The sequence below is a fragment of the Condylura cristata genome, unplaced genomic scaffold (genome assembly GCF_000260355.1).
Source record: "Condylura cristata isolate star-nosed mole 26May11 unplaced genomic scaffold, ConCri1.0 scaffold00006, whole genome shotgun sequence".
Lineage (NCBI taxonomy): Eukaryota > Metazoa > Chordata > Mammalia > Eulipotyphla > Talpidae > Condylura > Condylura cristata.
This window is the reverse complement of record NW_004567107.1, coordinates 5,651,580-5,664,728: the sequence shown is the minus strand read 5'-3', so window position 1 is coordinate 5,664,728 and position 13,149 is coordinate 5,651,580. Positions and strand designations below refer to the sequence as shown.

General features: G+C 56.6%; 1 protein-coding gene across 1 annotated transcript in view; it reads left to right on the top strand.

The window, feature by feature from the left end:
* MVB12B (multivesicular body subunit 12B) overlaps nt 1-13,149 on the top strand; it is a 99,247-nt gene that overhangs the window by 9,476 nt on the left and 76,622 nt on the right. Inside the window, exon 3 of the mRNA XM_004677326.2 lies at nt 331-453. Coding sequence (XP_004677383.1) covers nt 331-453 — 123 coding nt within the window. The remainder of the gene's footprint in view (nt 1-330; nt 454-13,149) is intronic.

Genomic DNA, 13,149 nt, shown 5'->3' with positions numbered 1-13,149 from the left:
TGCATGCAAAACTGGGGACAAGCCAGAGGTGCAGGGGCGGTGAGAGGATTCACCTGAGACAGAGTGGGGGGCAGACCAGGCCGACTGACGAAGTACGCTGCTGAGGGGAGCAGCGGGGAGACAGGAGAGGTCTGCCGCGCCATGAGGGTCCGCTCTGGGGCGGGGACGGAACTCGTGCTGAGCGGCTGCAGCCAGCTTCGTAGTGCTGCGCTTGAACTGTTGCGCCACCAGGGAGGCCCTGTGATTCTCGTCAGTGAGTTGGTCTGCTTTGCCGCTCAGGTAGATGCTCGTGCCAAACTGCTCCACGAAGATCTCTCTTCTCTCCCAAAGGGAACTGAACAGCATGGGGATCTGGTACCGGATGGGCAGAGTGCCGAGAAACCACGACTCATCTCAACCCACGACGCCCTCCCAGTCGTCAGCTGCCTCCACCCCGGCCCCCAACCTGCCCAGGTGAGGCCTCGTGGCTTGCGCCCCCGCGTCACGGTCATGCGGTCAGGGCCCCCTCGTCGCGCTGAGAGCAGCCCCTGAGCCCTGGGGAGGCGGAGCTGAGGGTGGCAGAGCACTGCAGGTGACAGGCCTCCAGGGCCCACCCCGTTCTCCAGAGACCAGTTTTGTGCTCAGTCTGCAGAGGCCCAGAACAGAAACAGGCCACTGGAGGTGGCGCCTGCCCTCGTGAGCGCGAGCCGGCCGCGGGCAGGCCGCTGTGTAGACGTGAGGCGGGCGCCGGCCGGGGGAGGCGGCCCCTTCTCTGCCGTGGTCATGGCTCCACTGAAGCCCAGCAGGGTCGCAGGTCACGGTGTTCCTGTCCCCCGCGAGCTGCACGCTGAGATGTGAGCCGTGGGTGAGCGGGCAGGAGGACGCGTTCCAGGGCGCGTGGTGCGAGTATTTAGTCCCCCAGAGGCGGGTTTCTGAGGCACCGGATGGCAGGTGCTGTCTGCTCGTCCGCGAGAAGCAGGCGGCAGCCCAGGGACAGCATCTCTGACGGCATCTCGGGCCCACGAGTCGTGAGCTGTGTGACACAGGAACAGACAGCAGCGGTGGGTGCCACTGGGGCCGGGGGTCAGTATAGCAGCTAGAAGAGGGCCGGGCGCGGGGACTGCCACGGGGGGGCGGGAATGGGCCCAAAGGCCACCACGCAGGTGGGTGGTCAGCGCAGGACAGACTGCCACTGGGGTCCCTTCGCCGGGCCCCACCCCACCTTCGGGACGTCCCATGGAGACGTGGTCTTTCTCGTGACTGTCCACAAATTGAGTGGCCCTTCCTGTGCAGTGCCCCAGGATGGCCCAAGGGGCCACTTCTCACTTCACTTGGTGCCAGGAGACCTGAGCCCCAGTGAGTGTCCAGAAGACGGCCGGGGGGCGCTGGCACGGCCCCTGGGGCGCTTCCTTTCTCGCTTCCCAGAGTGCTGCCCACGGGCATCCCATCGCCTGGGTGTGGGGGCCACCTCGGGCCCCTCACCTGAGTGCGGGGCCACCTCGGGCCCCTCACCTGGGCACCTCACTCTGGACCGTTACAGCTGCTCCTGGTGGTGCCCCTGGGCCTGGGGGCCGAGGTGTGGCCTGCCTCAGCGCAAGCTGGGACCTCCCCGGGGTGGGGAAGGCGGACTCCCGTCAGAGAGGGAGACGCCCTCTGCGGAAGGGAGGCCAGCGCCCGCGGACGCGGCCTCAGGGCAGCGGGACGTGAGGTGGCACGTCAGAACGGGGTGTTTATAAGGCTTATATATTTTACAACCTCTTGTACAGTTTATGGTTTACAATGGCTGCAAGGAAATTGGATCAGTTTTGTTTTACTTGCCAAATAAAACAAACGTCAAAATAGTCAATATAAAATGTATTCTAATTTGGCTGAGTTAAGTCAGCCAGTATGCAGTAGGATAATTGAATGTTCCACTAATGCTCCCCAGTAAACCCTCTCTCCTGTCCCCCCCTCCTCTCCCCCGGCACCTACTCACGGTGGGGGCGCACCACCCCGAGCCCCTGGACCCCTCAGGGGTCATCGGTTGTTCTCCTACCCGGCATCATTGACTTGAAAAATAAAGTGCTGAGCACTTACTCCGATGTTCCATCAGAGATTTATGAAATGATGAGTCTGCTCCGTTATTCCGGAGGCCTCAAGCCTCCGTGATCTCTGCAGGGGGCGTCTGGCCGCTTCCTCTGTGGCCCTGAGCTGTGCCCGCAGCCGCCAGCGGGGAGCGGGCGTCTGTCCGCTCTAGGGTGACCCGCCCGCCCGGCCCCTGCCCGCTGTCCGGGGCTCCTGTCCCTGGCGGGCCCTGTCAGCTGTGTGCGTGTCTCAGTCCCCTGGGCCCTGCCTCGGGTGTCGCCTTCCTTTCCCAGGACGGCCTCGCTGGGCGCTGTCTGGGCTTGGTGCCCACCGGGCCCGGGCTCCCCAGGGCTGGGACGTTCCGGCGGCTGGCCCGGAGTGCCTGGGCTGAGCCAGCATGCGCAGCCCCTCTGAGCCCGCAACTCCTTCGCCCTCCGCGGGTCCTTTTCTGTGAGGACTCACACACGCTGGTGGGAGACAGAAAGGAAGAATTCCCGGGGAGCGGGAGCTTGGGTTCTGTCCCCGTCAGGTCACTTCTTTGTCTACGCTCGACACAGGTGCTGTCACAGGCTAGTAACTCTGTTCAGCCGGCTTTCTCGTGCGATATTAAACCACAGGCATCAGCGACACTTAGAGCTGGGCCTTTGTGTGGACGCGGATCAAGTCCAAAGCCGCGGCTGGCGTGAGAGCGTGGAGACAGGGCGCCCTCTACTGACCGCTGCGGAGGCGGCGGGCGGCCGGCCGGCGGCCCTGGCCAGGGCTGGCAGCACAGCCCAGGAACTGGGGGCCCCGGCGAGCCACCCCAGCAGACCTCGTTTTCTTAAGCCTGAACATTTGCCTCAGCAGAGGCTGGGCCACCCCCGGGCCCTCATGGTCCGAGCACACTGCCGTCTTCCCTTCCAGAGGCAGGCTCTGAGCGGGGACAGGAGTGCTGTCGAGGGCTGGCGCTTCCCTGCAGCCTCACAAGTGCTGGTCCTGAAGCCAGTTAGCCGTCCTTCGAGGGGAACAGGCCATGGAGAGACGCTGGACCTTGGCTTAGCCAGAGAGATGGACGCGGTCTGTGCAAAGTTTGTGGCCGGGGGTTAAGACATCTTGGCTGAGCCCCTGGTCCTCATGCTTTATCCCAGCCCCTGCCCCCCTGTACCCCGCGAGGGTGTGCTGCTTCTCCCAGGGGCCTCGAGGCTGGTTTCCTTTGCGCAGCACTGTGGCTCCATCCCCAGCCCACCCTCCTCCTGGATCAGCAGGACAGGGCCCGTGACTCTGAGCTCCGCTGTCGCTGTCAATGTAGCTCTGGGCTGGCCGCTGCTGGGAGGTGTGCGCATGCGCACACCTGGGGCCGGGCCTTCTGCTGCGCTCCTGTGCAGGTAGAGGAAGCGCCTTCCCACTCCAGCCTGCGCTGCGCTCTCCTCGTTCTCTCTTTTTAATTATTTCTTTAAAGATTTATTTATTTTCATATAGAACTGGGGTACAGATCAAAGGTGCAGGGACAGTGAGAGGCATCACCAGAGACAGAGCGGGGAGCAGAACAGGCAGACTCTTGAAGTGCACTGCTTAGGGGAGCAGCGGGGGTCAGGAGAGGTCTGCCAGGCCATGTGGGCAGCTCCCTGGTCGGGAATGGAACTCATGCTGCGGGGGCTTTGGAGAGCTTCATAGTGCTGCGCTTTAACCCACTGTGCCACCAGGGAGGGCCTTTACTCACTTCCATTTCTGAACACTCTGAATGTTTTTTGTAGCAAAATATGCATTTAAAAATTTTCCATTTTAATCAAGTGTAGGTATATTTCACTATCGTAGGTTCCTCATTAAGTAGAATCAAGCAATGTTTGTCTTTTTTCTGTTAGGCTAACTTCGCTTACTGTAGTGTCTTAAAGTACAGTCATACTCTAGCATGCACCAAAATCTCCTTCATTTTTTTCAAAAAGAGTTATTTATTTATATAAGAGGTAGGGTGTAGGCTAGAGGTGTGGAGTGAGAGGATTCACCAGAGACAGAGTGGGGGCCGAACAAGCAGACTGTCTGAAACATACTGCTGAGGGGAGCAGCGGGGAGACAGGAGAGGTCTGCTGCGCCCTGTGGGTCACTCCCTGGCCGGGGATCGAACTCGTGCTGCGGTGGCTGCCATAGCTTCCTACTGCTGCCCTCTAACCTGCTGCTCCACCAGGGAGGGTCTGTGCTCTCCTCTCTTACTGATGACTGTGGAAGAGAAGAGTTTCTGCTTCTGCTGGTACCAGGGGTCAGAAAGCTCCAGAAAGTGGCTTTATAGCCGACGGAGCCCCCAAAGGCACCGGGTGTGGTTGAGTGGATGGCTGCATGTCGACGGGGGGTCCCTGGTGGCCTCCTCCCCCCAGCTTGCTGAACAGTGGAGCCAGGGGCTTGATAAAGACATCAGAGGCATGCTTATCAAATTTGCAGATGACAGAGTCACTAGGGAGAGCTGATGTGGTGAGTGACAGAATCAATACCCCGCATCTCCTCCAGCTAGAACATCCACCGGGACCAGAGATGAAAGGTAATGGGCAACAAGGGACAGGCCCCTGAGGGTCCAGAAATCAATTGCACCAGAACCAGCCCGAGGGGACCCGGCGTGTCGGGCTGCGGGCCGCAGGCTGTTGTTCACAGCGCGCTTCTGGGGGCGGGGTGGGGCGGGGAGCCAGCCCTCGGGCCCGCCTCCTTGTGGAAGTGACCCCAGTGGAGGGCTGGAAGTGAGCAGGGGATCCCCTGAGTTTTGACCCGAGTGGGGCTGGGCAGCTGGAGGCAGTTGTTAGCCAGCAGCACCAGACAGGAGCAGGGAAGGCTTCCAGGTGAGGCGGAGGGTAGGAGCCCGGGGAGGCACACTGAGATCCAGCGCCTGCGACTGTCAGGGTTCAGCCTGGGAAGGACGAACGACCGAAACTTCCCGAGGCGATAATTCCGCGACTGCGAAGGAATCACCTTAAGGACTTAGGATTATTCAACTGCTCGCAGCATGTGGACAGCACCGGGGTTTTCAGACCTTCGTGGTCTTCTGAGGCCTTACGTGGGGGCCGCCAAGCGGGGGGAGCAGGGTGGCAAGCATCAGGGTGGCAGGGGACTGGGAGGCCAGCAGCAAGTAAGCCCCACAGAGGCTGGCGGCGGGAGGCCGAGGAAAGCCTGCTCCTAGTCCAGTTTCCCCACCCATCAGCCAGCAGTCTACCAGGCCCTCTAGCCCTGCCTTGGCGATCCAGATTCAGAAGACCTGTGTGTCAGACCGCAGCCCTTCTGAGGGTCGATGGGGGGCAGGGGGAGGGGGGCCAGGGGCTGGAGTGGGGGGGCAGGGAGTGTCTACCAGCTGCCAGCTCTGCACGGTGCTCTCTGCGTTGCCGACTGTAGCATCACCTTCTGTCCACTGGGACCCAGTTGGGGGGGGGCTTGGGCCCCGCAGGGCTCTGTGTGGCCCCCTTCCCGGGTGGAGGGCACACTTGGGCGCTGGGCCACGGCGACCCCAGGTCTGGTCCCAGCGGGGCATGCACGAGCCTCAGGGTCCAGCTGCAGCCAGCACTCTGGACTCGGGGGCTCCTGAGTCCACCCCGTCGGCCACCTCTGGGCTGGGCTGAGCTGGCAGGTGCACTGTGTGTTCCTGCAGCTCCTCTCTGGCCTCCCATTGGCCTGGAGTGCTGGGTTCCTGCAGGCAATGCCACCCCAGGTGAGCTCCCCGCCCCCCAGGGCGGGTCCCCGCGACAAAGCGTCTTCTCTGCTCCCAGCCCCAGGGCACGCTGCTGTCCAGCCTCCAGCGCCCAGAGTGTGCAGGAGCTCCCTCCCAAGGTGCCGGGGGCTGCTCCCAGCCGCTCGTGATCTTCCTGCGATGTGTCAGCTTCCAGCGGGTTGTCAGTCACGGGCTCCGAAGTCTGTTTCCTAGTGACAGACATAATTGTACTTAACTTTTTGCGTGGATGTTATCAATCTGTGACAGATACTCTGGGAAACGGGGCATTTCGGTGGCAGAAGGTCTGTCACGAGCATTTAGTCTTCCTCCCAGGGACACCAGGATTCAGTCACAACTTTTGCATGTCGATGTCAGGTTTCGAGAACACCGATCCTTACTGACCTCAAAAACCATCCCATCACTCCCACCCGGGGCTGTCATCTCAAAGGTTAATGGGGCCTCGGAAAGCTCGCGCCGCCGCCTGGGCTGCAGGCCCTGCCCGCACACGCCTCGTCAGAGCCTGGGGCCGCGGGCACCCTCCCGGCCCAGCGGCCCGCCGCCCGCGACGGCCTTCCGTCAGGGTTCAGCGCGACGGGTCTTTGTGCCCCAGTGACACCTGGCTCCTGCCCGTTGCTGCAGGACTTGAACGCAGGGGAGATGGAGTCTTCCTTTCCTGTCCAGGTGTTTGCCATCTGTCCTGACGGTAGTGGGGAGCTTGGGGGGCATCTTCCTGGCAGGAGGTGGCCCAGCCCGGAGGGTAGAGCGAGTTCTGTTGTCACCTTGGAAGCAGCGGTTTGCTGCGACGGGCCGCCTTTATCTGTCCTCCGTCTAGGTAAGGGAGGCGAGGCCCAGCGCCGACCCCCGAGACCCCCTCCCCGGTAGTAAACAAATAACAGCCTGAATTTTGAGCTCCGCCTTCATAGTAGCAGAGAGAGTTTGGGGATATGTGAGCTGGGTGGGGGTCCCTCTGCCTGGTCCCCTTAAAGGACCAGCTAGTGTCTTGCTATCCAGCTAGTGTCCAGGTCCCCTTTGGAGTATGTCCAGGTGAAACTGTGCCTTTGGCTGCCCTTTCCCCTCACACTAAGTCCACGTGCACTTTGTTTAACTCTGAGGATGGTGTAACGGGGGTCCCCAGGAAAGGGGGGGTTCCAGCTTCCCTGCCCCACCCAAAGGAGGTGGAGCTGAGCAGGGAGGAGGAGAATTTGGAGAGGAGTCTGAGGAGGAAGGAAGCAGGATGGAGCCAGCAGGAGACCTGAGGGGGCCCAGGAGCAGAGACATGTGAGGAAGCGGCTCTTGTCTCTCGGCCTTGGACTGGGTGACACAGACGTGGGCGAGAGACCGTGGGGAGGTGACCGTGGAGCGCTTAGCTTGATTTTATTTTGTTCTTTTCCTCCCGGACTTGTCTGGCCATGTCTGACCCTTTCTTATGGGTCCCGCCAGAGGTGCTTTAGACTTGTGCAGGCTTTCAGGCCTTGCTCTGGGCCAGTCCTGTTTGGGGGGACTTTTACCCACAAGGGGATAGTTAACTTTGGGTGTTTGATTTAGAAACTATGTTCTTTGTCTTCTCTGTGCGCACACTAATTGTATTAAAGTTCCTTTCCATTAAAGGTCTTATCTGTCTTGTCTTGATGCAGCAGATGGTAGAACCTATATAGAGGGGGGCAGGTTTAGAGGTTCGGGGGTGCCCCTCTCCCTGTCCTGTAACAACGGGATGTACCTTTTCATCTCTTTCCTTGACACAGCACCCTCTTAAGGCGACAACTGTGTTACAGACTTCTTTTACACAAGCTCTGACACTGTTATAGGGCAGGGAGAGGGGCACCCCAGGACCCCCAAACCTGCCTATTCTAAATAGGTGCTGCCATCTGCCGCATCAAGACAAAACATATTCCTGTGCATGAGAACTTTGATGGGAAGCAACTTTCATACAATTAGTTTGCAACAAAGGAAAGACAAAGAATGTTGTTTCCAAATCCAGCACCCAAAGTTACCCATCCCCAGTGGGTACATGTCCAGCCAGGCAGGGCTACTGAGGCCTGAAAGGCTGCCACAAGTCCAAGGCCTTCTGGTGAGGATCCAGAAACAGCCAGACAAGTCTGGAAGGAAAAGAGCAGCACCAAGATCAAGCTAAGCGCCGCCATGGTCTCCTCCCCACAGTCTCTCGCCACGTCTGTGTCACCCAGTCCAGGGCCAGAAAGCAAGCGCAGCTTCCTCCCATGCCTCCCTCTGCTCCACGTGCGTCCTCCTGGCTCTTTCTGGCCTCCGTCCTACTTCCTTCTTTCTCCACTCTCCTCTCAGCTTCTTCCCCGCCCTGCTCAGCTCCTCCCTCCCTTGGGAGCCTGAAGCCCCCCCCCCTTCCCTGGGGCCCACCTGTGACAATCCTTCATTTGCGCAGCCGAGCCTGCAGGAGCTGCTTCCTGTTCTGGGTGAAGGACCCCCCGCAGGGCGTCTCAGAGGAGACCCTCTGCCTCAGTGGGCCCGAGCACTCTGTTAGTTCCAGGCTGGGCTTCCAGGCCCAGATCTCCCTTCCTTCAAGTAGCCCGCATGAACCTCCTTGCCCACAGCTGCCAGTCCCGCCTCGCCTCCCGTGCAGTGACGTTTTCAGATATGCATATGTCCTTTCTCCTGTCCAGCACCTTCACTGACCTCCTGGTGTGTGACATGTCTCATCTCTCAGTAATCCGGCGGGTCTCCTCTTGGCTCCTGAGCACGTCACCCTCATTCTAGAAGCTTCTCTGTGCTGGCCCGGCCGTCTCCCCCGGTGCCAGCGCTTGCCCACCTGAAAGAGGCAGACTGGACCCCAGAGGCTCCCCCCCCCCCCCCCGGAGAGCCTGGCCGCGTGCGTCCCCTCCTGTGGCATTGTCCAGCCACAGCCCAGCCTCGCACTCCCCTGCTGTTACCGCGTGTTTGTTTGGCTGCATAACTGGGGTTGCTGGCTCACGGATGCTCGCGATTCTTGTGTTTCTTTTCTTCCTCTAAAGCCTCCAAAAATACTAGCCACACAGAAATAGCGCTGATGATAGTGTCTCATCACTGCACTGAAACTCAGCAAGTCCTTCCTCCTCTTGGTTGGGGCCCCTGGATTTCAGGCACCTGATGATCAAAAGTATTCAAAACACGTTTACTGAATGTATATTTAGATACGTAGAACCAGGCATCTCATATTTTTCTATCTGTCCTTCCATCTTCTTTCTGCTCTTCAATTCACCCATTCACCTATTCGTGCATTTGTCCACCCACCCAACCAACCATCCATCTACCATCCGTCAGTCTGTCCATCCATCCATCCATCCACTTACTCATACATCCATTCACCCTTTCATTTGCCCATCCATCCATCCATCCATCCGTCCGTCCATCCATCTGCCCATCCACTCACCCACACACCCACCTGCCCATCCATCCGTCCACTCTTCCATCCACCTTCCCAGTCGTCCATCCACCCACCCACCCATCACCCTTCCATCCATCCATCTTTCCACCCGTACATCAGAGACACAATTTACTAGGTATCAGGCGCTGCGTTTTACAAGTAATAACTCATTCCATCGTAATAATGGCTCCATGAGTTGAGAACTGTTATCACCTCTGTTTTAAGATAAGGAAACTGAGACCAAGGATGTTAAATTCCTTTCCCAGCGTCACACAGCCAGGTGTCAGAGCTGGACATGAACCCAGGCAGGGGGCTCCCTGAGACGTGAGGACTGTTCTGTGTCTCAGCGCTCCCGGGCATAGGGCCGCTGGTTTGAAGCATTTCACTGCCAGCTGTGAGGGGCTGGTGGTTGGGATGCAGCCAACCGGCCGTCCCTTACTGTGCCTCCTCGGGGGTCCTGCCTAGTCCGGAGGAGATATGCACTTCCCAGAGCTGCAGGCTCACTGGCCTCTGGTCAGATGGATGCAGCAGCTTTAGGGGCCATGAAAGTGCTGGGTCTGTCTGCTTGGGCGGTAGGTGATGGCTGGGGGAATGTGCAGACGCCATGCAAGAGAGGGCCCCTTGTCACAACCCCCTCAGGGCCCCAAAGCCCTCCCTGCAGCGGGGTCACAAGCAGCCTGCTTGGTGCTGAGTGTTTTTAAGGGGCTGTTGCCGAGCTGTGACTGTTTCTGTAACTGCATCAAACTTAGCTTTGGCGTCAGAGTAATTTTGAAGGCTAAATCTCATTAAGCTGCAGTTTGGTATTGTTAGCTATGAATGATGAGTTTAGGCTGAGCAATATACTTTTTGATATTAATTTTTAATATGGCTTCTTGGGAAGTCGGAGCTTCTATTTAATGAAGAATTGACTATTAGTCAATACAGCTTCCACCTCTGAGCTGGCCTTCCCGGCCTTCACACGCACACGTCAGATTTTGACAAGGTATCTGCTGCTTGTAAGTGTGTTATCTTGGTAATTTTTGTGACTTTGTGAGTGTCTTATTTTTCTTGGTGGTGAGGATGGGTAATATGTGTTTCTTTCTGTTGTCCCGGAAAGCAGGGTTATAAATGTGGAATCATTTCCTCCTGTGGGGTTCTCAAGTGTAGGAGGGCTCTTTGTGCAGTGTGTTTAGGCTCCAGGGTTTGGAGAAGGGCCTTTTTCAGGATTATGAAAATAGTTTTCCGTGTGTCAGAACAGATTTATCCGTTCACTTTAGGGTCGGTTTTGTGAACCAGACCATTTAGAGGAGGGTGTTTTGCCTTTTATCAGAGGCTGACAGTCTATTTGCAGGTAGCTCTACAGAATATTTCACCGGAGTCTCTCAGTATAAATCTGGCTGCCGGACAAAGTAAAAATGGGTGTTAAGCGAAATTTCCTGAGATTTCACTGCCCCGCACACCACCCCCACCCCCCAAAGCTGTTCTATTTCAAGGCAGGATTTTAATTATTAATTTGATATTTAATAAAATCCTTTGCCTGCAGTAACTTTTAAAAGATCTTCTGAATTTATTTGCTTAGGGTTTTTGCCCATGGGTAGCGTGGCTCTCAACTCGCATACCCTTCTCCAGCAGCAGACCTGCTGTTTCCAGTTGAATAATAATAATAATTAGTAGTAGTATAAATACAATCATCATCATCATCATTTCATCCTCAGCCTTTTGAGCATCTTGGCCAGGCGCTATGGAAACACTCTATTGTTGTTCTAATCTTTATAACTGCACAGTGAGTTCAGTAACGGTGTCCTTCGTTCTAGGAGAGGAGGCGAGGGGAAGGGCAGAGCCAGGCCCTGAGGAGCCAGAGTCCAGCCCTGTCCCACCTGCCTGCGAGAAGCCTCGGGCTTGGGAGCTCAGAGCCCCCTCCCCAGACCCCCCAACCCCCATACAGCTGTGAATTGCTCCAGATTGCAGCACCACCCACCTCCTTATCGGCCACTGCTTTATTTTGCCTAACAAGTTGTTGCTGTGGTCGAGATTGATGGGGCAAAAAGACAAGAATGTTGCCTTTGGTCTGTCTGTCCTTTGTGCGCGGGGCCTCCCCGGAAGCGGGGCTCGTGAATTTTGGGAAAGCGGATATTTTAGTAGGCTGGAAGGAGATGAAAGCCCATGTGTTCTTTGTTTTTAGAAGTAAGGGCAGTGAGGTTTAGAGACCCTTTAAATATTTCAGTTTATAAGATTCGACTAGATCATCTGGAGTGGAGGGGCCGACCCTGGGCCCAAGCTCGCCTTCTTATTTCATTTCTTTTATATGGGAGGCGGGTGTCTCGGCATCGTCAGGCTCAAGTGTAATAAAACTCACATGTAGTGAATAAATACCATGATCTGGAGCGTCGCCGCGACTATGAAAGTGAGTTTCCTCTTTTAAGGAATCAGTGGCTTAAACAGGAGCACAGTTGGTACAAGGAGAGTGACTTTAGAAACCAAAAACCTCCCAAGGTTGAAGAACGATTGTCTTGGTTTTTTTCTAAGGAAGCATTTCCTTCACACAGTTTAACCTCCCTGCTTTGATTTTAAACACCCACCCCGAAATGTGTTTGAGCCATTTAAACTCTAGCACACATTTCTAGTTAAGACAGTGCCATCGTTTGCCCTCATTTTCCATTTTCTGATGAACCATGAGTGGTGAACGACGGGGTGGCCGTTTTTCTTGATCCCGCAGGATTCATGGAAGCCTAGAATCTGAGCAACCCTCTAGCCTGACCCCAGGTTTCCAGTGAGGGCCTTTGGGAGTGAATTGGTGATGTCGTGCAGCAGGAGAGGGGAGCCGGGGTCTGGTCCCCATGACGTGACATGAGCCCAGCTCTGCGCCCCCCCCCCCGCAGGGGCTGCTGGGAGACCCCCACCCAAGAGGGGGCCTGCAGAGGGGTGCCGTGGCCCGCTTGAGAGGGAGAGCCTGGTCTGGGGGTCTCCGGCTCCCTCCCCCACGTGGTACACAGACACAGGCCCTGCAGGGCCCTCATGTCACACTGCCGTCAGTCTTCTTACCTCTTCGATTCTAAATTTCCTAAGTCATTTGTCACTTGAGAGGAGAGAGTCATTAATAACCATTATTTAGAACTGTCGACGCTCCCTCTCCGTGTGTGAGTATCTGAGTCAGGCATCCAAAACATTGGCCCTGTTGGCGCAAACACGGCGTCCACACTGACAGCCGGGTGCCCCGCCCCCGCCTCCCGGGTTCTGCCATCCGGGTCTGTCTTCAATCACCGGGAGGGTGGCAAGGGGTTGGTTCAAGCCTGCCCTCCTGGGATTCGTTAGTCTCATTACCAAAGACTGTGTCGTAAATTGTTGAATTTCTCTTTTTTAACCACTTGGCAAAAATTTCTCCTTAACTACGTGATTTTTAATGTATGTTAAATACAAAGCGAGACTTTTCTTGTCAGTTTTCGAAAGCAGATGGTTCAGAAACTCTAACTTCAGATCCCCACGGGGGCCCGGGCCCGGAGGTCATCCCCGAAAGGATGCTGCCGCCCCTGTGGTCACCCCGGGGTTGCGGGTGGAGGAAGAAGCCCGCAGCCTCCCGGTGGCTTTAAGGGAAAGAATCGGCCTTCAACGTATGTTAATGCACGTTGTTATTCCTCAGCATTAAAATTCCACTAAAGTACTAATAATTACTGTTAATATCTTTCGGTGGAAACTTACAGTAAAGGAGCAATAGTAGAAACAGTATTTAAGGGAGAGCTGCCGGCATGATAAGAATGCAAATAAGTGTTATTAGTCTAATGATTCGCCGCCGCCGTGGCTGTGCGGCGGCAGCGCTGTGAATATGTCATCCGGCACCCGTGAATTTGGAAAGTGTGTCAAAACACAACTTCAATTAGTTTGCTCTAATTATGGCTCTGGAGAGTTTGTAACTACATCACTCCTCATTAAAAGAGATTTTCTTATGTGGATTAATGTAATATACAAAGGAAAGTTTGAAAGTTCCTGACGCCATTTGCTCCCGCAACCAGCAGGCTGGGAGCTGCCGGGCCGGGTCTCCCGCTGCTGGCCTCGGCGGCAGGGCCGGGGTGCAACTGCACCCCAGAAGTGCCAGGGC